The sequence below is a fragment of the Manis pentadactyla genome, chromosome 5 (genome assembly GCF_030020395.1).
Source record: "Manis pentadactyla isolate mManPen7 chromosome 5, mManPen7.hap1, whole genome shotgun sequence".
Taxonomy (NCBI): Eukaryota; Metazoa; Chordata; class Mammalia; order Pholidota; family Manidae; genus Manis; species Manis pentadactyla.
The window spans coordinates 85,953,710-85,979,375 of NC_080023.1; the positions used below are offsets into that span (position 1 = coordinate 85,953,710).

The 25,666-nt window shown below is 35.1% G+C and overlaps 1 protein-coding gene across 9 annotated transcripts in view; it reads left to right on the top strand.

Moving 5' to 3' along the window:
- BANK1 (B cell scaffold protein with ankyrin repeats 1) overlaps positions 1-25,078 on the top strand; it is a 303,826-nt gene extending 278,748 nt beyond the window's left edge. For 6 of the 9 annotated variants that reach the window (XM_036879201.2, XM_036879199.2, XM_036879194.2 and 3 more), the window contains exons 12-17: positions 8,063-8,241; positions 11,671-11,734; positions 21,777-21,806; positions 22,822-22,877; positions 24,045-24,109; positions 24,360-25,078. In XM_036879201.2, coding sequence (XP_036735096.2) covers positions 8,063-8,241; positions 11,671-11,734; positions 21,777-21,806; positions 22,822-22,877; positions 24,045-24,109; positions 24,360-24,369 — 404 coding nt within the window. In that variant the 3' untranslated portion in view covers positions 24,370-25,078. Of the gene's footprint in view, positions 1-8,062; positions 8,242-11,670; positions 11,735-21,776; positions 21,807-22,821; positions 22,878-24,044; positions 24,110-24,359 lie in introns of those variants that run through there. The other 3 variants (XM_036879200.2, XR_008997811.1, XR_008997812.1) reach the window with 3 other exon arrangements.
- Positions 25,079-25,666: the final 588 nt, after the last annotated feature.

A 25,666-nucleotide genomic window follows, 5' to 3' on the forward strand; every position in this document is an offset into this window, starting at 1 on the left:
GCTTGCAGACCTACCAGTACACAGAGTCCAACAGTTCTGCCTGCATGTGACAAAGCTGTGCTAGAGAAAACTGAAAACCCCTGGGATCTTGAGCTGTGAATACACCTATCAAAGTCCTCTACAGTCCTACAGCAGGGAGCAAAATTTGATCTGAACACAGGAATAGAAGCAAAGGGTAAAAAAACACTAAGTTTCTCATTGAACCTGATTCTATAGATGTGTTCTCTTTCAAGAAGGATTGAAGAAGAGAACAAATAAATATTATGAGAACTTCCAAAAAAAAAACACGTCAAAGGAAAGCAAAGAGGATTTCACAATGAAGAGTCATGAAAATTATACCTCTATAAATTTAGTAAATAAGGTTGTCATGTATCTTCTCAAAAAGCACCAAGCTTTCAACATGGAGATAATGGGAAATATATATATACAGATTAACTAAGATAAGAACATTTAAATTAACATTTGTAATTGTTTAAATATGAAACATTTTACAAATATTTCAACTTTTTAGAAAATGTTCTATGGCAGTAACTGTAAAGAAGTATGGGTTATTTCAGTTTTTCATTTGTTACATTTAAGCTAAACTATTCAACTTTCAGGTCCAGTACTAGACACCTGTCAACAATGTAGAGGAGGCAAAAAAGAAAATTTCAGGAAATTGTGGGTTTATAAACAAATTGAAAATATAGAGAAGGAAGAGTGGCAGGAGGGCAGGAGTCAGGTCAGGCTTACATGAAAGCAATATAGGTAAAAGGCTTTTTAGTTGAGTTGAGGTGGCAGAATGGAATGAAACATGTGACATGAAGAAAAAGGATCAAGTGACAAGAGAAGCATGGTAAAAATAAAATAAACTTGGAAGCCAAAATTCCAATAGCAAAATAAAAGTTTTTGGCCACAAAAAGGAATGACAGTGGGTAAAATCACTTACTGAAGTTGAGAATATAGTTGAAGAAAGGTTTGTTCTCAATGTGTGACAAGACTAGAAACAATAAGAAAACATAGAGAACAGAGATCCAACTCATGTAGAATAGGTATTTTTAAAGTAAGATAGAAAATACAATGCCATAGCTAAGCAAAGCTTTGGAGAACAGGGGAGTGGGAGATGGAATAGGTAGACTGTATGGGCTCAGTGTGATCCAGAAAAGTGTAGAGAAATATACCCACATTTAAAAGTACTTAGCAAATCTTTTTAGTAATAAGGATGAAGAAAAACATCATAAAATATTGAATAAATATTTTGTTATACTTTTTATTTAAAAAATCAAAGTCATTTTTAAAAATTGTAGTCATTTTTAAAATCTATAGAACAAAAATTGAAATAATAGCCTATACAGTTTATTGGGAAAAAATTACAACTTAAGTTTATATTTAGTCTGGTGCTTGTAAGAAGAAAACAAGTATTTTTTTTTTTTAAATAAAATTGTATTTTCCTTAAGGTACATTCTTTGAAAATAAAGTTGTGCCTTCCAAGTCACTTAATATTATATAATAATATAGAAGTTTTTAAAAAGTATACAAAACAAGATTATATATAAGAACAGCAGTTATGACAATGTATCAGTTAAACATCCTCACAGAGCAGTAACAATGGTTGAGGGCAAACGACATCATTGTGTTAAGCATTCACGTACAGTAGCTTACTCATTAAGTCCATACAGTTATCTTATAAGATAGATATTGATATCCTTTTAAACATGGATTGGTTATCTGTAACCAAGGTCACAGAACTAATAAGTGGCAGAGGTAAAATTTGAATTCAATTCTGTTTTACTCTGAAGCTGTGTTTATAATCTCCTGTACGTATGTCCTCCCAGGTATTCATCATAACAACTATCTCTATGACTTCCTGGGCTTTTGCACAAGCCTGGAACACTACAATAAACTAAAATCTCATTTTTAAAAAGAGTAAATTAGCAAATCCTATGGCAAATCTAATCAAGATAAAACACCAATTAAAAAAAAAAGCAGTCATGAGAAAATGGCAGTATACAAAATCAGAGGAATTGTTTTATTTTCTTGCAAATAAAAATAAATGAACTTTTAAAAAGAAACAACTCATTAACAAATTCTATCAGGTGATAATGATGTATCAATGCAAGTTTATCAGTTGTAACAGATTTACCACTCTGGTGGAGGTTGTTGCTCATGGGGGAAGGTAAGTATGTGTGGATACAGGAGTTATATGGGAAATCGTTGTACCTTCTACTCAATTTTACATGAACTTAAAACTGCTAAATAGTAAAGATGTGTTTAAAAAATAAATGCAACTTATTTAAAAGAAACCACATCAGGTGATAAAAGGATTTTTTAAAATATCACTAGACTAATAACTAAGGAATTTTTGCATGTTTTAACTCAAAAGGTAACCAGTGACAAGTTCACCACTGAGTTACTTCAAACTCAAGTAAAAGAGAATATTTGTATTGTATATCCCATGAAGTAGAAGTTTAATATAATATACTAGTTATTAAGAAAAAATACATGATAATCTCATTTAATGAAGAAAAATGACAAATTATGATCAACTAATCATAATTTTAAAAACTTAAAACTAGGAACAAGATAAGGATGATTATCATCACTCACTGATCTTTATTTTGGAAGGTTCTAGCAACTGGAATCACATTAATCTCAAGTAAAAAGTGTAACTATTGGGAAGGAAAAGATACTTTTTCATTCTTTTTAGATGCCTAGAGAGCATGAGACAAAATCAAGTGTAAAACTCTTAAAAGTTATTTTAAACAGTTGAATATAATTTAGAAATAATTTGCTTTTTTTATGTACCAACAATATGAGTTTGGAGATATCATGAAAGAAAAGAACTTACTCACTGTACATTGAAAACACAGAAAAGTTCCTATTAAAAAGAGAGGCACACCATTTTCCTGCATAAGCAAATTAGTTTAAATTCTTCTTAAAATAATTTATAAGCTTAAGGAAATCTCAATCTCTCTTTTGAGAAGAGAGAAAATGTGGAAGAATTCTTATAAAAATCTTAAAGAAGATAAATAAAAGAGCTGAAATCAGGCAATCATTTAGGAAAATAAAAAATTAAGTCAGTACCACTTACCATATGTGTTTTAAAGTCTGTTACTTATGCAGTGCTTATAGTCACAGTACTTGGCATTACACTGGCAAAAGAATCATTAGCACTGAAAAGAGTGGGTTAGATTATAAAATGTTTAGAATACAAAATAAAGTTTTTGTGCCTTTTTCGCTTGAGTAATGCAAAATATCAAAAATGCAGTAAGACAACCACTCCCTCATGGTACTGGTAAGAATGTATATAACACCTCCAGGAAGGAGATTAGCACTATGTATCAATAACTTTGAAGTGTTCATACTCAAAAATTAACTTTTAAGAGTCTATCCTAAGAAAATAAATAACAATATGGCCAAAGATTTATGTAAAAGAGTTTTAAGAACCAGTAATATATGACTGGAAAAAATTTTTAAATAGCCAACAGGAGAATGGTTACTTTATTAGATATATGAACTATGGAACATAGCCACTAAGACACATATTTCAAAGATTATTTAATGGTATGTAAACATTCTTAGACTCTATGAATAAGAGGAAAGAGCAGGAAGCATAACAGTATAAGTCCAGTTCAGAAAGAAAAAGAAATGTACACTTAAAAAGAGAAACACCAAAATGTTAACCGTCCTTGTTTCTGAAGAATGTAATAGTGATAGCAATTTTGTTTTTTAGTATTTTGCTATATTTTCTAAGTGGTGGGAAAAAAATGTTCTAAATCTACAATTAAAGTGAAACAGCAAAGAATACATTATTAATGAAAAACATTATTCTGACACTTGTCTGAACAGTAAGGTTGACTTTATTCACAGGACTATAGCAATAAGTACAGGGACTACTGCAACTGGGTTTTGGAGTAAAGGAGAAAGACTGGTCTCAACTCCAAATCCAACAAGGGGAAGTGGGAATTTATAGCCAAGGAGCAGTGAAAGGGGTGAGGGGTGAATGGAAAATTACTAAGAGGAAACATCAGGGGTAAAGGATACTGGCTAAATGCCCTAACAGGATTTTGGCTGGAGGCAGGCCAAGGAAACCAGTTATCACCTGGGGGATGATGGAAGATAAAAGAATCCAATCAGATATAGAACGTGATCAGAAACAAGGGTGGGAGATTCTGGCTAAACTAATTTCACAGGACTCTTGCAAAAATTGAGCAATGCAAAGGCAGGCATGGAAGTAGGAAAGGTGAGGCCTAGTTGAGAAGAGGACTCTGAGGAGCCTGACTGAAGTTTAGCCAAGGAGTGACTATCAGTATGCACCCTAAGTTAAGGAGAGATGGATATTTTGCTTAGAACTTACAAATAAATCAATAATCCAGGATCTCCTAATTTGGCCATGTGTCCCTGAGCTTATATACCTGCCAATTCCCTAGCTATTGGAAGAAAGAAAAAAAAACTTCAATTTAAACCCTGAGTCCTGGTTTTTAAAGTCCTATTTCTGACAAGTTTTCTTCCAATAACTCACACAGTAATTTGGGAAGATGATGCAGTATGGATGACATGGGATAGTATATATATCTGGCATGGCTTAGAATGGAAACCTATTAGCAAAGTGGGAGAAATTTTCTTATTATAAAAACAATATAGTATTAGTACATAAGCTGGAAATTAGAAAAATGGAATTACCTCTGATACCATCACAGTAGAAAAACTTGTTATCATCTTAAAAAATTTCCCTCCATGCTTACTGTAACATGTATACCATTATGATTTCATTATCTATATAACTTTGTACCCTATATTTGTACTAGCCATTATGAGGCAGGTGATAGCTGGACACAGGCAGATAAAGTTCAGGACCTTTGTAAGTTTCAAAAAGCCCCAGTCCAACTCAACCACTTAGTTAGATAGACCTCAGCTGCTCTGATTGGTTATGCCCTGTGCAGATAAAACTCAGCCATTCAGAAGTTCACTTAGATAAACTTCAGGTGCCGCTGACTGATTGTGCCCTATGCAAATGAAACATTGTACTTTCAGCCAGTCAGGAGTGAGTTGTGATGTCATTAATTCAGTTCTCTATTAGGTCTGGGGGATGGGACTTCCTCCTCTTAGGAGGCAATATAAACCCCAGACACCACAGCCCTGACAGCGTCCTGTCTTGGAGCCCCTCCTGATTAGCAGGAACCATCTCTTTTCACTCATTACAAGAGCTTTGCTGGTTGCTCCATACTCTTGTCTGCTGGCTTCATTCTTCATCACCTCCAAGATACAATCCTGGGAAAAAACAGCATTCTGGTCAGTAACGGTTATATAATAGGCACTTTTTATGTTGGTACATGATCTTTTTAATTATTGTTATTTTTAAGACTACCTAAAATGTATTAAGTTGATATTTCATATTCTAAGTTCCTTGTTGATGAGCAATCAAATTGTTTCCTTTCAAATTTTCAGTAAAGAATAGTCTTTTAACCAGTCATTCAGTAATAGAATTTTAATGCAAAGCTCAATTTGCTGTCTAACCTAATCTGTAGATTTGTATACTCACCATAATAGGTTGCTTGATGTTTATATAACCAATATTTGATCAAAGAGAAAATCGTGTAAAGAGACATTGATCTAAAAGGAACTAAAACTTAAAAAACTATAGTTTGTCTTGAAGCTTTTACAATGAAACCAAGAGTCTGCAATATGTAAATTAGCAGTCTGACAAATTGCCTTTCAATAAAAATTGTTAGTCATACTAAGTCTTTTGAAAATAAACTAATAATAAATATAAAACAGGGAGAAAGGAGAAAAAAACCCTTCCATTCACTATAAAATAATAATCTAAATGCAATAAAGCAATTTTGCACACCTTACTAAAAATCACAGATCAGGTGTTTTTGGTTTGGCTAATCTGCCCTTAGGAGGAAAAGTGGTAAAGTGTCTAAGTCACTTTTCTTTGCAACTTGTTATGCCTAATAGTGATTTATCAAGACAATTAATCTTTAGTGTTAAAAAAAAAAGCAAAAGCAGTTGTATGCAAAATTAGTCTATTTGTAAACAACTCCTTTTCAAGACTTCATCTATCTAGAACTGCTGCTCCAAACTTTTCTTTGTTCTACTGCACAACCACACAAGATTGAACCCCCAACCCCAAAAAAAGTCATCTTACTTATATTTTAGGAGCTAGAATTTGAAGTATGAAGGGGTATTGAAATTAATATCTTTTAATTCAGCTAAATATGCACATGGAGCAATCCTGAAGCTAGTACAGTTTTTTTGGAAGACTTCCCTTGAGAAAACTTCCACAAAAGCAGAAAGCCCAGCTTCATGGGTTACTTGAGATAAAAATTGATTCACACTTAGGCAAAAGGATGATGAAAGTAAGGTGCTAGTTAAATGGCGTAGCTGTTAAGTGACAATACCCAACTTCCACTCTCTGGCAGGAATGGTGCATAGAATTCTATTGTGAACTGATTCTCAACGCACTGGAGTGTGGATGCCTATAAAAAGCAAATGGTGTAAGGAACAAGATCTCAATTGTTACCTGTGCTTTTGGCTGCTGAACCAGTGAGCCCTCTAGCTGAGGCAATCTTCTCCAATTCCCTCTGGGATTTCATGCTCTGTCATCCCTGAAGGAAAATATTTAGAGTGTAGAATCTGTTGACATCTCGTTAGTTCTGGGGAATAGGACTTCTGAACAGAACAGACAAGCCAAGAAAGCCCCCATGGGAACCAAAATGATTGACTGTGCAGCCGTTCTATATGTGAATGTTTTCAGAAAGGAATCCTATCTGTGTCCCTATTCCAAGATTCCTTGCTAGAATCCTTCTCAAAACTGAGAGTGACATTAGTGGCCCTTCCAAGATAGCCCTGAGGTTCTTCTCCCCTTCAAGTACTTAAAACTGGCAATTAAGAGCTTGAAATTTCTCTTTTCCAGACTAACCAATCCTAATAGTATCCATGAATCCTTATTACTACAGAGTTTGGATGCCTTCCCCATTTCCCAAATCCTTGTAGGTCGAGTCTAGATACTGTCTAGCAGAGCTGCTGCTTTCTTGAGGAAGTGGTCCCAGTAATGAGCCGTTCTCCAGAGCAGCTTACTAGTTCAGTTAGGCAGGACTACGTCTTCTCTCCTTCTTGACTCCATGGGCATATTTAGATTTACAGTACATAAGACATGTGCTGCTTTTGAGTTACCCATCCCTCCTGAGATAATGCAATAGGGATGTGGGATTAATAGAAATATATAAACAAGAAACTCTAAAGAGTTCTGCAGCCAGGCAGGTAGCACAAGCCTGAGGTCATCCAATGAGTACAAGGAGTGACAGGGTTTGGGGTAGCCTGGAGAGCACATAGTTGCCCTGAAGGCACGCAGGCTCATTTATGTCTTTAAACACCATGTGAGACAAATAAAGCACCGAATTCACCCATAAGCTGTAATTTGCTACCTCTGTACCTCAGGCGAGTCTCTGGGGTGGCATTAGAAGCCACACATGGAAAAACATGGGAAACCAGACCATCTAACATCCTTATCGTGCTGAGCAGATATACATGGCATGCTCCAAAATAAACTCTTTTGAAAAGAAAGTTCACTACAATATAACGAGGAATTCTTTATTTTAAATCTTTCAGGAATAAATTTTCAAATGATCCTAAGCCTCTCAGGACATTTGGATGTTGGTTGAGTTCTCTTTTCCCAAAGCTAGAGAGGTTATCTTCATTCCACAAATATTATTCTTAATTATAATGTTATCATTTATTTAGTTACTATGTGGCAGGCACCAAGCTAAGATTTTGTGCACATGAAGTAATCCTCACCAAAAATCCCCATGAAATAGGCACTGAAGGGCAGAACTTCGCAACTGTCCTTTCTCTCCTTGTCCTGTTACATTGTTCAGTGATGACATACATTCTTTTGATCTATATAACATTAGGTGTCAAGCATGACAATCTTGAGAAAGAAACTCATTAAAAATTTCATACTGATAATTCTATAACTAGTCTTAGGCTGGAAAGAGCAAGAAACTCAAACTAATTCTTTTTTGAGTGTTGCTTTTTTTCCTGCTGTGTATATTGATTTGTTAAAACATCCTCACTGTAGACAGAGCTCGGACGGAGAGTCATACCATTTCCAATGTAAGGGGCTGCCTCGCTGCTAGTCAGGAAGAACTCATCCTCCTGCAAGAGAAAGTCAAGAATGGGAAACTATCTGTGGATGAAGCCCTAGAGAAATTTAAACATTGGCAGATGGAAAAGACAGAGCTGGAAATGATTCAGCAGGTAATATTTGACCTCACTCCCTTCTGGAACATCTCCTCACTTGAAGAGCTTCTATAGCCTTTGTGTAAATCTTTAATCTTCACAACAAATACAAGCAGTTGTTCTCTTTTTCTAATTTATTTTTTATTTTTTTGGTATTAATATACACTTACATGAACAACATTGAGGTTACTAGATTCCCCCCATTATCAAGTCCCCCCCACATACCCCATTACAGTCACTGTCCATCAGTGTAGTAAGATGCTATAGAATCACTACTTGTCTTCTCTGTGCTATATACTGCCTTCCCTGTGCCCCACTCTACATTATGTGTGCTAATCGCAATGCCCATTTTCCCCCTTATCCCTCCCTTCCCACCCATCCTCCCCAATCCCTTTCCCTTTGGTAACTGTTAGTCCATTCTTGGGTTCTGTAAGTCTGCTACCATTTTGTTCCTTCGGTTTTGCTTTGTTCTTATACTCCACATATGACTGAAATCATTTGATACTTGTCTTTCTCTGCCTGGCTTATTTCACTGAGCATAATATCCTCTAACTCCATCCATGTTGTTGCAAATGGTAGGATTTGTTTTCTTCTTATGGCTGAATAATATTCCATTGTGTATATGTACTACCTCTTTATCCATTCATCTACTGATGGACACTTAGGTTGCTTCCATTTCTTGGCTACTGTAAATAGTGCTGTGATAAGTGTAGGGGTGCATATGTCTTTTTGAATGTAAGAAGTTGTTTTCTTTGGGTAAATTCCTAGGAGTGGAATTGCTGGGTCAAATGGTATTCTTAGTTTTAGTTTTTTAAGGAACCTCCATATTGCTTTCCACAAAGGTTGAACCAATTTACATTCCCACCAGCAGTGTAGGAGGGTTCCCCTTTCTCCACATCCTCACCAACATTTGTTGTTGTTTTTCTTTTGGATGGTGGCCATTCTAACCGGTGTGAGGTTTATTGTTTTAGAAGGAAATTAAGATGGTCCATACTCACTGCGTTGAGACTGATCTGACTGATGTAATATACAGGAATGATGGGTTCATGAATATGGTTAGTGTTTATGCAAAGCAAAACAAAAAGTTCAATCTGTAAATGCAGGAGCAGGCACTGAGGCTACTTTCCGTAAAAGACACAAATTCAGTGAGTCTGATTGAACCCTGTTCAAGGAATCAGTCAGTCCTTTTCTTTTTTTCATATCTTTATTGAGATATAATTGACATACAACACTGTGTAAATTTAAGGTGTAAAGCATGTTGATTTGATGATGTAGGATGTTTATCACCGGAGAGTTACCTCACATTTTTATCATGTCCCAAAGTTACCATTTCTTTCTGGGGGTGAGAGAGATATTTACTCTTCTAGCAACTTTCAAGTATACAATACAGTATTGTTTACTCATCATGCTGTACATTATGTCCCTAGAACCTACTATCTTATAACTGGAAGTTTATACCCTTTGACCAACATCTCCCCTTTTTCTGCACCCCCCCATCTCTGATAACCACAATTCTACTCTCTGTTTATATCCACATATAAATGATATCAAACTGTATTGTCTTTCTTTCTCTGACTTTTTTCACTTAGCATAATGCCCTCACGTCCCATCCATGCTATTGCAAATGGCAGGATTTCCTTCTTTCTCTGAACAGTATATAGTGGCCATATCTTTATCTGTTCATCTAAAGACAGACACTCACAGATGCAGATATCTCCTCAAGACCCTGTTTTCATTTCCTTCAGATAAATATCCAGAAGAGGTGGGATTGCTGGATCATATGGTAGTTCTATTTTTAATATTTTAAAGAACCTCCATAGTGTTTTCCACGACTACACCAGTTTACAGTCCCACTTAAGTGCACTAGGGTTCTCGTTTCTCCACATCCTGCCAACACTCATTATTGCTTCTTTTTGATTCTAGCTGTTCTAATAGGTGTGAGGTGATATCTCATAGTGGTTTTGATTTGCATTCCCCTAATGATTAACGATGTTGAACGGCTTTTCATATACCTGTTAGCCACCTGTATATCTTCTTTGGGAAACTGTTCAGTTCCTTTACTCACTTTTTAACTAGATTATTTGTTTTGTTGTTGTTGTTGTGTGAGTTATTTATACATTTTGGATATTAACCCATCAGATATAAGATTTGAAAATATTTCCCCCACTCTGTAGTTGGCCTTTTCATTTTATTGATTGTTCCTTTGGCTGCACAGAGTCCGTGTAGGTTGATGAAGTCCCACTTTTCTATTTTTGCTTTTGCTACTTGTGCTTTTGGTGTCAGATCCAAAAAAAAACTTGCCAAAACCAAGGTCAAGGAGCTTTTTCCCTTTGATTTCTTAGTTCTAAACATAAGGGCTTGGACAATAGTCAGAACAACAACAACAAAAGGAGTGTGCTCTTTGTTTTCCCAAAATCTACACACATGTTCATTCCCATCCACTTTTCAATATTACTCTTGTAGTTTACAAAAATATTCATTTGTACCCTGAGGATGAATCTATCAGAGGCAACCGTGACATTTTATTAGTATTGACAGAGGTATTATCCTAGGGAAGTAAGAGGAAAAATGGCACATAGAGTTAATAATAGAAGGCTTTATAAAATAATAAAGGCCCATGTCGAATCCTTAGAGTTGAAGGTGAGATCGTTGAGAAGGTGAAAACCTTGCCTTTCACTCTCCTCAGCCCTGCTCGCATCACTGAGGGCCTTAAGGAAGAATGTTTGCTCCACCCACAGGAGAGGATCGTTAAGGCAATAAAAAGAATTCTCTATTTGGGAAACACAGTTTCTAGGTTTCAGAGAAAACCCTTAGGAAGAAGTGCTACTCTTAGGTTCTCTTCTAAAAGGGGGTTTATTGAATATTTGCTTGTTTTACATTTCTGTTAAAAAAGATAATAGAGGTAGAATATTTGGAAAGCAAAGAAAGATCACCAATGATCCAAGAAGGGAAGTCAGGTTATGTGTCGTTTGCTCCCAAGTCCTAGTTCTTAGAGTTCCTGGGAAGAACTGTTCCCTGGAGAGGCTGAAGGTGGCCTCAAGCAGCTGCGAATCATCATTGTGTCACCCTCCCACCTGTGAACCCAAAACAAAGTAGAGGCCTCAGGTGTCTACTGAGAAAACAGCTCCCAAAAGAACTGGGCTCTGGCTTCCAGTCCTGACTCTTATCATTTACATCTCCATGATTTTGGAAAATTAGTTAACCTCTCAGTGTCTCAGTTTCAATATGTAAAATTAGATGATGACATTTTGTATCGACTTCATGAAGTTGTCTAGATTAAGTAAGATAATACATGTCAAGTATCGAGGATAGTGGTTGGGACATTTTAAGTACCAAATTAGTTCTAAGTAATTGTGGTGGTACTGGCAATAGTAGTTGATATTTTTATCTTGATTCATGACAAATATGTAAATCTTGACTTCTATGTCTGGTCTTTTCCTCCTTAAGGAAAAACTACGTAACCTTCGAGATTGTATTGTTGGGAAAAGGCCAGAAGAAGAAAATGTTTACGGTAAGTAAACTGGCCTGTTATTCAAAAATGATACAGTGATGAGGTGCAAAATGCAAGAACTGTGGGGTTACACAGGCCTGAATTCAAATTTACACTCCATCACTTCCCAACTGTGACAGGAGAGTGTTTTAATCTCTGGTACTCAGGATCTTTGTCTGCCAAACAGGAATAATTACACAGACATCTTGAAGTACTTTTCACCTTCTCTAACCCATAATGAACCCTCAATAAATGTTAGTAACTTTCTTTCCTTTGATTCCTATATAAGTTGCAAATAAGGTAATTCTGGTCTGTTTTTTTATATGAGCCATTATGCAGAGTATTAAATTATTAAGGAGTCATACATTTTTTAATAAGGTAGAATATTCTCAGTAGAGTCAGTTCTCACAATTGTCCACATGTGGATCATTTTAAATTGTAAATCTCAGGTTGCCTTCCCCTGCAGCTAGCATGCTTTTTAGCAATGCAGATTCCCCTTGCTAAAAATTAACAGTTGCTCTCGGGGGAATAAAACAGTCATTTTTAATGTTAACACAAAACAAATGTTATTAAGATGGTAAATCTTCTCCAAAGATAAACAGCACATTCCAAAACTGAAAAATTTATGCTCCTACTATCTGACCACTCATTCCCCACTGCTACCTCTGCACAGCTAATTAAAAACTAATAACCATTAGCAAGACTGGCAAGCTTCATCTCTTCCTTTTTTAGTAATATTGCATAGCATCTAGCTAGTACTTCATGTTGAAAATTCACCCTGATAAAATTCATTTCCTTTTCATATTACTGGGTTATTAGCTTCTTTTCCATGGGGAATTCTTTAAGCTTACTTAGAAATGTTTTCTAAAACAGAAACATGTTTTCTAAAATAATTAAGGTCATAAACACAAGTCTAATATACAAATAACTGAGTTCTCCGTTCTAATATGGAATAAGATTAAAACCTTTAACAGTAGAATTACAAGATATATAAATAATTTTACCAATGAACATTAGGCAGTAGTTGTAGCCAATATTTACTGACTACTATACACTTAGTTTACCAATTTCTTACAATAACCTTTGAGGTAGGCATTAGTCTCAATTTAGAAATAAAGGAACTGAGATTCTGAGAAACTAAGTAGCAGAAAGACACACAGATTAAAAACTACAACCTATTTCTATCTGAATCCAAAGTCAATGCTCTTAATCATTAGTGTCTTAATTAGGAATCAACTAGTTCTCTTTCAGCCAAAATAGAATAAGCAGTAGTGGAAAAATCCCCACCCCACCCCCGCCACCAACAGAATACTACTACTGGGCAAAACTGCGTCATCACTGCTTTCAGGAACCAGACAACAGGCAGCCTCAGACAGTAACATCAGACACAAAATTTATGAGGTGTGTCCCATGATGGCACAGGAGGCTGATTTCCTGAGAACAGTCTGTGCAAAGCAAGACAGTCCTGTTGCACTGAGGAGGCAAAGCTCAGAACTCAGGGCAGCCAAAGCTGCGGGAATATGCATGGTGGCTCACTGAAGAGGGGATAGCTGTGCAGAGAGGTAGCCTCAGAGGGAGTGGGGACCCCACAAGTCTGTGCTGATGGATGATGCATGAACTGGCCCTGTGCAGGGCAAGACCAAGGCATAAAAAATAGCAGTTCGCAAACCATTGGAAAAAGAACAGAAACAATAGCATTTGAGCAGAGCCAGGGAAAAGCCGTCATGGGGATGTTTGAGTTCCTGCCCTGCCAGAGTAGAAAGGTTTCCTTAGCACTTTGTTAAAACACCTGGCATTCTGCTATGACACCCAAGAGGTGTAATGTGTAAGGACCATGACTTAGAATAGGACCTACTGAGGGCCTTAGAAAAACACCTTGGGTTTTCTATAGGTCAATACTAAAAAAAAGCTTATGAAATTCATGCCACTAATAACAATTGCTTGCCTAAATTAGAGACTTCACTTATCAGAGGAATAGCACAGAATCCAGAATATACAACAGATTATAATGTCAGTATTCAATTTTAATAAAAGTAAAAGAAGATATACAAAGATATAGGACATGTAATTCAAAGAAAAGAAGAGGAAAGCCATCAATAAAAATTGAACCTGAGATGATCCTGTTGTTGATCTTAGCAGATAGGGACTTTAAAGCAGCTTTTATAAACATAATTAAATTAGTGAAAATTTTGGCTTTAGGAGTGAATTCATTGGGAATATCAGAACAAAAATCAAAACTATATAAAAGAGCCAAATAGAAATAGTAGAATTAAAATTACAATAAAATAAGTGAAAAACTCACCAGATGAGCTTATCAGCAGGTTGGATACAGCAAAACTAAGAGCTAATGAACTTGAAGATTGATCAAGAGAAACTATCCTAAGATGAACAGGGAAATAAAAAGGTTTCAAAGATGAACAGAGCCTCAGAGAAATGTAGGTCAATACAACACAGTCTGGCCTACATGTATTTAGTATCCTCAGAAGAGAAAAGAGTGAGGTTAAGAAAAAATATTTTAAAAGAAGTAGGGGCCCAAAAGTTGGTAAACTTAATATAAACCATCTCCACACAGTTTAAAGAACTTCCAAAAAAAACATAATTAGCATAACTAATTAAGAGAGCGATATCTAGGCAACCTGTAGTCCAACTACTTCAAGCCAAGTGACAAGAAATTCTTGAAATTAGCCAGAGAAAAAAGACACATTACAAAAAGAGGAAAAAAGAATAAGAATAGTCACTAAGTTCTTATCAGAAACAGTGGAGGACTAAAGACAAAACAATATCCTTAAAGTAATAAAAGAAAAAAATGACCACTTAGAATTTTACATACACAGAAAATACTTCATAAAATTGTTGAAATAAAGACATTTTCGGATAAATAAAATCAGAGAATTCAAAGGCAGCAAAATTATAATATTATAAATACTATAGAATGTCAGACAGGGTAAAGAGGATATTAACAAACTCAGATTCACACTAAGGAATAAGGAACATTGAAAATTATACAAAGCAGGTTGATATAAAAATTTTTTTCTTCATAAATTTTTATCAAATAGAAGTGTTTAAAGCAAAATAATAACATTTAAGTTGAGGGTTGTAACATATGAAGAAGGAAAAAGACATGAAACAATCACAAAGATAGAAGGTACACATAAGTGAAATTATTTGCACTTGTTGCAAAATGTTTATTTGGTATAGTTCCAAGTATGGAATGTGAAGAATCAGGTATAATAAGAAAAGCGGATGAAAATAGCAAGTACGAAGCATGAAGGGGTTCATTGTTGTCTCTAAATAGACTCAGGTAAGTTTAGGATGCATATTCTAGTTGTAAAAAAATCACTCGAAAATAAGTAGACAGATAGAGGGATAAAAAGGAAACTAATAGAATAAATAATAAGGAGCACTGAAATGCTATTTGATTCACCAAAAATAAAGCAGGAAAGTAGCAAAAGGAGAACATAAACAAAATGGATACATAAAGCCAAGAACAAGATGGTAACATTAAACTGGGCCATAACAAAAATTATGTTAAAGGTAAGTGGATTAAATACTTTATTTAAAAGGTAAACATTTTCAGCAATATATAACTTTATGCTGTCTAAAGGACATATATTTTAAATATAAGACACAGGGTTTGAAAGTAAAGTATGGAAAAGGATCTACCATGTCAACAGTAAGCATAGGAAAGCTGGCATGGCTGTATCAATATAAGGCAAATTAGACAAAATAAGTAATGATATAGAAGAAAACAACACTCAAGTAACTTGACCTACTTGACATTTACAGAACAACACATCAAAAAAATTCAAAGTACATGTTTGTTCAGGGTTTATATGGAAGGTTCACCAAGATGGACATGCTGTGCTATCAAAAAAGTTTCAATAAATTTCAAAAGATTTAAGTGTTCTCTGAAAGAGTTCAATCTTTTGAAATCTCATATTCTCTTAGCACAACAGAAATAAATCATAATTAAATTAAATTAGAAAAATCTCTCAAAATAATGAGGAATTAGATATATTTCAAAATAACCGATGGGTCAAATAAGAAATCACAAGGAAGTATTTCAACCTGAATGAAAATGAAAATACAACATACGAAAATTTGTGCAATGCAGCTAAAATAGTATTTAGAGGTCAATTTCTGCCTATAAATGTTAGAGTAAAATAAATGAAATGCTTAAGATCAATGATCTAATTTTCTACTTTAGGAAACTAAAAATTGAAGAGCAAACTAAAGCTAAAAGGAGGTAAGAGGTAAAAGTAAGAAAGATCAGATCAAAACTTATTGGAAAAAGAAAGAGATAAACAATAAAGAAAATTAATACAACTAAAAATTAGTTATTTCAAAACATAAATAAAATTGAAAACCCATGACAAAAATGATTGTGAAAAAAAGAAGAAACAAATTATCTATAAAAGTAAAGTGAGGCTGTCACAACAGACCCTACTGACATTAAAAAGATACTAAGGAAATATAATTAGCATTTTGCTAATACATTTAACAACTTAGAGAAAAAGAACAAATTAGTTAAGAACCAAAACTTGCCAAAACTGACTCTGAGTAGTGTCTCTTTGTATAGTTCTGACTTTTAGAACTTTGTTAATATTTCACATATTCAGCAATAAGGGGGTGGGGAAAATGTCCAAATGGAATATAAGCAGAAGAAAATGAACTTAGTGGTATTATAAATAAACAACATCCATACTGAAGGAAGACAGTAAAAAAAAAAAAAATCATCAATATATTTAGAAAATAGTATATTCTGATAAAAATTAAAAAACAGTACATAGGAATTCTGTACTCTAATTAGTAGGGCTTATTTCTCTATAGGGATATAGTTTAGCAATTCCACAATTACTTTATTTATATTATAAATCGAGTCATTAATGAATGTACTACAAATAATGACAGCCATGTTTCCTATTGTCAGAGAAAGGAATTACAACTAAGGAAAGAAAGGTTCGAATTTACTATAGAATCAGTAAAAATGTAACAAGTCATGATTGTTAATATCTATATTATATGTAGATATTAAAATAGTTATATATATAAATACATATATTTCCATAGCTCTGTTGCTGAGAAGACCCAGAAGCCATGACTGCCCAGAACCAGTGAGCACATCTAACCACCTAGATCTTGGTTTACAAAAACAAATGGCCAATGAGTATGTGAAAAAATTCTCAATGCCATTAATCATCAGGAAAGTGCAAATTAAACCAATACACCACAAGTATAACAGCTAAAAATTTTTAATATTGTCAAAATTAAGAGATTAGGATGTGGAGCAACTGGACATGCATTATATGTATTGCTGATGAGAGTACAAAGCAGGGTGACGACTTTGGAAAAGTTAAATATGCTCTTAGTATATGGCCTAGATTATCCACTTCTAGGTATTTTTCCAAGAAAAAATGAAAGCATATGTCCATCCAATGCCTTGTTCACAAAAGTTTGTAGCATTTCAATTATACAGTGGAATACTGCACAGCAATAAAAAGGAATGCCTACTTTTTTGTGCGTGTGTACGTGTTAATTAACTTTATTGTGGGAATCCTTTCATGATGTACACATATATCAATCATCACATTTTACACTTTAAATGTAATTTTTTTTTTTTGAGAGGGCATCTCTCATATTTATTGATCAAATGGTTGTTAACAGTTAACAACAATAAAATTCAGTACAGGGGACTCAATGCACAATCATTAATCCACCCCAAGCCTAATTCTCAACAGTCTCTGATCTTCTGAAGCACAACGAACAAGTTCTTACATGGTGAACAAATTCTTACATAGTGAATAAGTTCTTACATGGTGAACAGTACAAGGGCAGTCATCACAGAAACTTTCGGTTTTGATCACGCATTATGAACTACAATCAGGTCAGATATGAATATTCGTTTGATTTTTATACTTGATTTATATGTGAATCCCACATTTCTCCCTTATTATTATTATTATTATTATTATTTTTAATAAAATGCTGAAGTGGTAGGTAGATGCAAGATAAAGGTAGAAAACATAGTTTAGTGCTGTAAGAAAGCAAATGTAGATGATCAGGTGTGTGCCTATAGACTAAGTATTAATCCAAGCTAGACAAGGGCAACAAACATCCACGGATGCAGAAGATTTCTCTCAAAACGGGGGGTGAGGTTCTAAGCCTCACCTCTGTTGATCCCCAATTTCTCACCTGATGGCCGCCCTGTGACTGTGCCTGTCTTAGGTTGTTCCTCCCTTGAGGAATCTTACCGGTCTCTGGCTAACCAGTCATCTTCCAGGGCCATACAGGAAAATGTAAAGTTGGTAAGTGAGAGAGAAGCCATATTGTTTGAAGAGGTTAGCTTTTTACTTCTTTGCAGATTCATGCCCTGTGGGTTTTATGCCCAGCATTTGTCTTGAGGTATATTTACCACTTGGAAGAATTATGATACTCGGTAAATTCAATATGAGGCACGAATTCTATTTAAGGGTTGTAATTAGGAAGGAAGAAGAAAAGCTATAGAAGTAGCAGGTGGAAGAAAACATGGGAAGATTGGTTATTTCTTTGACATATCTTCTTGTAGAGTAACTTAAGCATGTATAGGTTTTAAACTACTAATTAAATTGCACACACACATTAACATAATAGGAATACAGTTACATAACCAAAGCAGACCTACAATTACCAGCCATCTCCAGTGAAACCAAGAAAACCAGTTAGGCACCCTAAGCATTTGTGAAAACTTATCTATGATATGATGGATATTGTCTAACTGAATTTGAATAGTTTGAGAAAAATCAGACAATTTAAAACAACACATTCCTGGGAACTGTTCACATCCCATATGTTCTTTTAACAGTAGATAGTCTGTAGTCTCAAGATTTTGGAGCGCTACACCTTGCACTTCTCCTAATTCTTGATTGAGTTCCAACAGTATAGATCCAGTCAAATTTGTTATTTTACTGTATGCACAGACCAGCTTAGATATCTCTTTCTTCATTCCAATGGCAATTCCAGGAACCAGTGGGATGAGTGCAGCTACAACTGCAACAGCGCCAGGATCTTTGTTGACATTTTTCTATGATCATCTTCTGGAATGACTCTTCCAGAGTATGTTGATGTTGGAACTTCTTCTTCATATCGTATCTTATTTCGTTTTCTGGGTAGCCAAATTGGGCTTTGATCCTCTGTATAAACACAAACAGACCCTTTGCCCACACTTTGATATGCCCTTTATACCACTGTGAAGAACTTATTGGAGGTCACCACACAGGAACTGCTTTTTTTTTTTCTTTTTAAGAGAAAGGAATATTATCAGAAAAATGTACTCCCATAGCTGATCATCTGACACCCTTTAAATGATCAAAATTAAGGATATTTAAAGCATGCATTAATCATTGATTTACAGTTAGTTTTATCCTGTAAGGAGTAATCCCCTTTTCTTTTTTTTTTTTTTTTTTTTGTTATCATTAATCTACAATACATGAAGAATATTATGTTTACTAGGCTCTCCCCTATACCAGGTCCCCCCTATAAACCCCTTTACAGTCACTATCCATCAGCACAGCAAAATCCTGTAGAATCACTACTTGTCTTCTCTGTGTTATACAGCCCTCCCCTTTCTCCCACCCCCCACTTTATGCATGCTAATCTTAATACCCCCCTTCTTCTCCCCCCCCTTATCACTCCCTACCCACTCATCCTCCCTAGTCCCTTTCCCTTTGGTACCTGTTAGTCCATTCTTGAGTTCTGTGATTCTGCTGCTGTTTTCTTCTTTCAGTTTTTCCTTTGTTCTTATACTCCACAGATGAGTGAAATCATTTGGTATTTCTCTTTCTCTGCTTGGCTTATTTCACTGAGCATAATACCCTCTAGCTCCATCCATGTTGCTGCAAATGGTAGGATTTGTTTTCTTCTTATGGCTGAGTAATATTCCATTGTGTATATGTACCACATCTTCTTTATCCATTCATCTACCCATGGACATTTAGGTTGCTTCCAATTCTTGGCTATTGTAAATAGTGCTGCGATAAACATAGGGGTGCATCTGTCTTTTTCAAACTTGAGTGCTGTGTTCTTAGGGTAAATTCCTAGGAGTGGAATTCCTGGGTCAAATGGTAAGCTTATTTTGAGCATTTTGAAGGACCTCCATACTGCTTTCCACAATGGTTGAACCAATTTACATTCCCACCAGCAGTGTAGGAGGGTTCCCCTTTCTCCACAGCCTCGCCAACATTTGTTGTTGTTTGTCTTTTGGATGATAGCTATCCTTACTGGTGTGAGTTGATATCTCATTGTAGTTTTAATTTGCATTTCTCTGATAATTAGCGATGTGGAACATCCTTTCATGTGTCTGTTGGCCATCTGTATTTCTTTTTTGGAGAACTGTCTGTTCAGTTCCTCTGCCCATTTTTTAAGTGGATTGTTTGTTTTTTGTTTGTTGAGGTGGGTGAGCTCTTTATATATTTTGGACATCAAGCCTTTATCGGATCTGTCATTTTCAAATACATTCTCCCATACTGTAGGGTTCCTTTTTGTTCTATTGATGGTGTCTTTTGCTGTACAGAAGCTTTTCAGCTTAATATAGTCCCACTTGTTCATTTTTGCTGTTGTTTTCCTTGCCCTGGGAGATATGTTCAAGAACAGGTCACTCATGTTTATGTCTAAGAGGTTTTTGCCTATGTTCTTTTCTAAGAGTTTTATGGTTTCAATGACTTACATTCAGGTCTTTGATCCATTTTGAATTTACTTTTGTGTATGGGGTTAGACAATGGTCCAGTTTCATTCTTCTACATGTAGCTGTCCAGTTTTGCCAACACCATCTGTTGAAGAGACTGTCATTTCGCCATTGTATGTCCATGGCTCCTTTATCAAATATTAATTGACCATATATGTTTGGGTTGATGTCTGGAGTCTCCAATCTGTTCCACTGGTCTGTGGCTCTGTTCTTGTGCCAGTACCAAATTGTCTTGATTACTATGGCTTTGTAGTAGAGCTTGAAGTTGGGGAGTGAGATCCCCCCTACTTTATTCTTCTTTCTCAGGATTGCTTTGGCTATTCGGGGTCTTTGGTGTTTCCATATGAATTTTTGAATAATTTGTTCCAGTTCATTGAAGAATGTTGCTGGTAATTTGATAGGGATTGCATCAAATCTGTATATTGCTTTGGGCAGGATGACCATTTTGACGATATTAATTCTTCCTAGCTATGAGCATGGGGTGAGTTTCCATTTGTTAGTGTCCCCTTTAATTTCTCTTAAGAGTGACTTGTAGTTTTCAGAGTATAGGTCTTTCACTTCTTTGGTTAGGTTTATTCCTAGGTATTTTATTCTTTTTGATGCAATTGTGAATGGAATTGTTTTCCTGATTTCTCTTTCTATTGGTTCATTGTTAGTGTATAGGAAAGCTACAGATTTCTGTGTGTTAATTTTGTATCCTGCAACTTTGCTGTAAGGAATGCCTACTTTTACACACAACATAAATATATATCACAGATATGCTGGGTGAAAGATAGAAAATAGTGCATACTGTAAGATTCCATTTATCTGAATTTCTAGACAAAACTGATCTATAGAGATAGAAATCAAATCAGGTCACCAGAAGTAATAGTGGGTAAGATTTGATGAAAGGGGGTCCAAGGGAATTTTCTGTAGAGATAAAATGTTCTCTAGCTTTTCAGTGGGGTGATGGACCCATGGCAGCAGATATTTGTCAAAAGTCATCAACCAATGCACTTAAAATGTTTGAATCATACTGTATGTAGTTAATCTTGAATAATGTTAATTCTAAAAAAGAAGGGAGTAGCTCAGTCCAGAATAATGTCAAAGTGGATTTGCAGGCTTTTATTAAGTGTAAAACATACCTAAAATCATATAATACTTTAGGATAAGCATCCAGAGGAAAAAAGACAAAAGTTATAGAAGACATGGTTTCAGACTTGGTGGCCAGAGGTTAGTATTTTTTAAATCAGATTGTGAAACTTCCTGGTCACCTCAAAGACAAGTAGTCAAACAATAAAAAGAAGAGAGCTTAGGGTAAATATAGAGCAAAACTCAGTCGAACATGTTTTTTTTGTCTTCTAGGTAAGCTCACCATTGTGCACCATCCAAATGGTAAGTTTTTGATATTTATTGAAAGATTTCAGACTAAAACAAAGCAGTTAGTGAACCAATTTCAGAATTAATGTAAGCCTAATATAATTAGGTAGGTCAGTGTAAAAATTCAGTTAGATTTTATATTTATATGCAAAACCACTTGACATCCAAAATGAATGTGAGGTGATTCTACAATAACAATGCTAGAGGCATTGTTAGTTATATAGTAAAAGACATGTGCTTTGAACTCTGATTGACCTGGTTCTTCACAATTTACTAGTTGTGACCTTTTGCAAGTCACTTAAACTCTTTAGGCATCAGTTTTCTCTTTGTGAAATGTGGGTAGGAATTCTACCAGGAGCAGTTGCTATGAAGACCAGTGATGGTGCATGTAAATGGGAGCCGATGCTTGATAAGTGGGAATTATGGGTAGAGAAAATGAAATTGCTACAACGCTTGAGAGAGGAATTCACTTTAGTGTGATGAGGAGGAGTGTGTGCCCAATGTTGGGAGAGTAAAAGGAGCTACAGGCCAACTAGGGAGCTTTGAATATCTAGAGACAGCAGCCTACAGCCTGAACCGAAGCCTTGACTGTGAGAACAGAGAAGCAACTGAACTGTGGCTGGGATCGAAAACAGAAAACCTGAGGTAAAGACAGGAGAGACAATAGCAGGGGGCAGTGGGGAGTAGGGGGAACCAGTTTTCACTTAAAAGTATACTTTTCAACTGACTGGTCCTGGTAAGTGGGGAAAAGAAAAAGAAGGCATAATCAAGTGCAGGCTGTTATTCAAACGTGTCAGATTGTTTCTGAATTGAAGCAGCTCCTAGAATCCTACCAAGTCAGTCTACATGGGTAGGAGACTTGATAGCAAATTTTCCAGGGCTGCCTTTTCCAAATGCCTTTTATCTTTTTAGTAATTTTTCTCCTTACCCATATCCTGCTCCTTGCCTACATAATTTTTTAAGTGCTGAATGAAAGAATCACTAAATGTGTAAATAGCTGAAGAGATAGTAACAGAGTTCGTATTTCTAGGTAAAGAAAGTGCCCACAATGAAAACATGTTATATAACACACCCTTCCACAGTAAGGTAGGTTGTGTTTATCTTAATTTTTATAAAATGCAGAAAAAGGAACTCTGTGGAGAAGAACATAAGAACCTTCTATCCGACTGTGCTTGGAAATGTTCTAACAAACATGAACAAAATAGGTTACATTATCATTTGTGGAAAATCCATGAGCAGTAATTTAAATAAATTAACTACTTGGAAAAGCAAAGAAGGAACTCAAAAGAAAAAGGCACCAATGCCAAAGTGTAGCTGAACTCGACCTGTACAGACCAAATAAATCTTAGATGAGTTATGAATGCATCTTCTTTAGCAATAGGACTATGAGGAGTATATTTGAACCACAATGTATCCCTTAAAGGCTAGTTATAGGAAGACCTGTAACCCCAAAATACTATTCATATAAATATACATCATTTCATATTGAAGAGTTAACTGAAAATAAATTGCTAATGAGAAGATAAAAATAGCACTAAGCAAAAACAGCAGCCATTGAAAACCAAGACCAGTCCAAGACATATAACATCTAGACCACAAATTTTTCTTCATAAAAATCATATCTACATACACAATGTAGGAAATTTGCACTGTGGGTAACAGCTCAAATCTAAAATTAGAGCCCTTTGTAAGTTCTTATAATGAACCAATTTTAGTTTACCGAATTGTAGTAACCCTTTAGGCTCTCTTACGTTTCAAATAAATCATAAGTAAACAGGGAGTCATTTACCCTTAAGAATTGATTGAAGTATTTGCATTTCTGCATCACTCACCAATGAGCAATAGACATGAGCCTATGGTACATAGACTCATTTGACTGTAGCAGAATTGTGGGGCACCACCTAGGCCCAGGAGTTTATGAAAATATCTTTGTCAAATGAAGATCCCTCTACAAGATCTATACAACCACGGCATATTTTTTGAGAGCAGTATTTTGGATAAGAGAAAAGGAATACAAATTCCCAGTGCTTAGACTATTCTCCCTCAAAATGGAAATTAAATTTGAACTCAAGGACTTTGATGTAAGTTAAGCTTTACATTGATTTTTTTCCTTTTAAAATGGAGGCTTGCCTTGCCAGTTGCCTCTACAAGGCTGTTTTTCAGTGACTATGAAAGGCAGCTATGACTCTATCATGTTTCCTGGTTGAGCCTTAAGATGGAGAAATGATAGCTCTGTATTTTTTTTTTCCTTAGCTTCCTACTCAACTCCACGATGAAAGGAATTTGGTTTCTGTTGCAGGAAAGATCACTAAAAGCAGGTAAACATCAGCCATGTTTTTTAGAAAACCTAAACCAGGCTTATTAGAGACTTGAAGGAATCATTTGTCTAGTAAACAAAATACTTTAAATATTTCATTGTCTTCTCCTGAAATGATAAGCATGTATTTTTCATACTAAGGGGATTGTTTCTTAGAAAGATTTATGTGTAGGGGTGATTTTATGCTAGCTAATCAATTTCAATTAATGATCGATTATTCACTAATACATTTCCTGTGATCGCATTTTCAGGTTATTATAATGAAACTCAAGAATGTGCAGACACTGTGCTTTCTGGGTGAAGCAAGCTTGTATTTGGATTGCCTACTGTCTTCAGGGAAAATCTATACTATGAAAGCAGAAGCAAGCCTCTGATTTCAGAATTTGTTATTGCCACAATGTATTGGCATCACACCTGCTGCAGATGGGTCTATCATGATTAAAACTGAATGCCGTAGAGCAATTAATTGCATTCTTTGAAAACTCATTCATTTTACAAAGCATTTTCCACTGAAGCAGCTATTTCCCATTTGGAAAATTGAAGGAAAACAAAATCAAAGTAGTTAAATGCTCTGTAGCAAAGGGCCTCTTTCAGGCACTGACCTTACTACTTGACTGCTCCTGTCCCAAGAAAAACCATGCAAATGCAAATTTGTTTCGTACAGACGTGCCTTTAAGTGGCAGGTCCATTTGCTGAATTTCTCACATTCAGAGCTCTAATTATTATTGTCACATGTTTGCAGAAACCTTGCCTTATTTAGTACCTATTTGCATATAACCTTGAGAGCATTATTTTTTTAACTTTCTATATCTCAAATTAATATACGTTTCCTATATTCTTTATTAAAATGCTTAGAATTTCATTATCCTATTTCTTAGACACAATTTACTAAAAGTATTCTTAGAATGCAGTTTTATCATTCTATCTTTTCCATGGCCAACTGCTGCAAATAAAATCAATATTAAAGCTATTTCTGACTTTTCAAAATAAATGTATGCAAATTAACCACTAAATTCTTCTGCTTACCACTTTATAGAGGGAAGTCTACTAAAAATTTTTAAAAGCAAATAAACTCAATTTTACAGTATGAGTCCCATAAAGTAAACACACAAGTGATATTTTTTCTTGCTTCTAAATAGTAATAGGAATATTTAAAGTAATTCTGAAAATTGATTTTTTTATCAATTATAAATATGGTAAGTTTTAGGTTTCCCATAACTGTTAACTATTAGCAAATAAGCTCAAACTTTAAAAAAATAGCTCAGTAGTTTGATTGATCCCTAATAGAAGGTACTTTTGATTATGACATTTACAAATTCAGTCCATAGTTTCATATCCAAGCTTTCAAGAAATGACATGCCTTTCTACACACAGAGTCCCCATTTCTGAGGATTTTCCCACTCTAAGATTTGGGAAATGGAATAGGAAAACTGATTGTTTTTCTGTAATTATCTACATCTATAAAATTCAAATATATTTATCATTGCTAAAGTAAGAAATTCCATACTGGCCTGTGACTAATCCCTATAATTCATCCATTGGCTTTATCCTTGCCAAA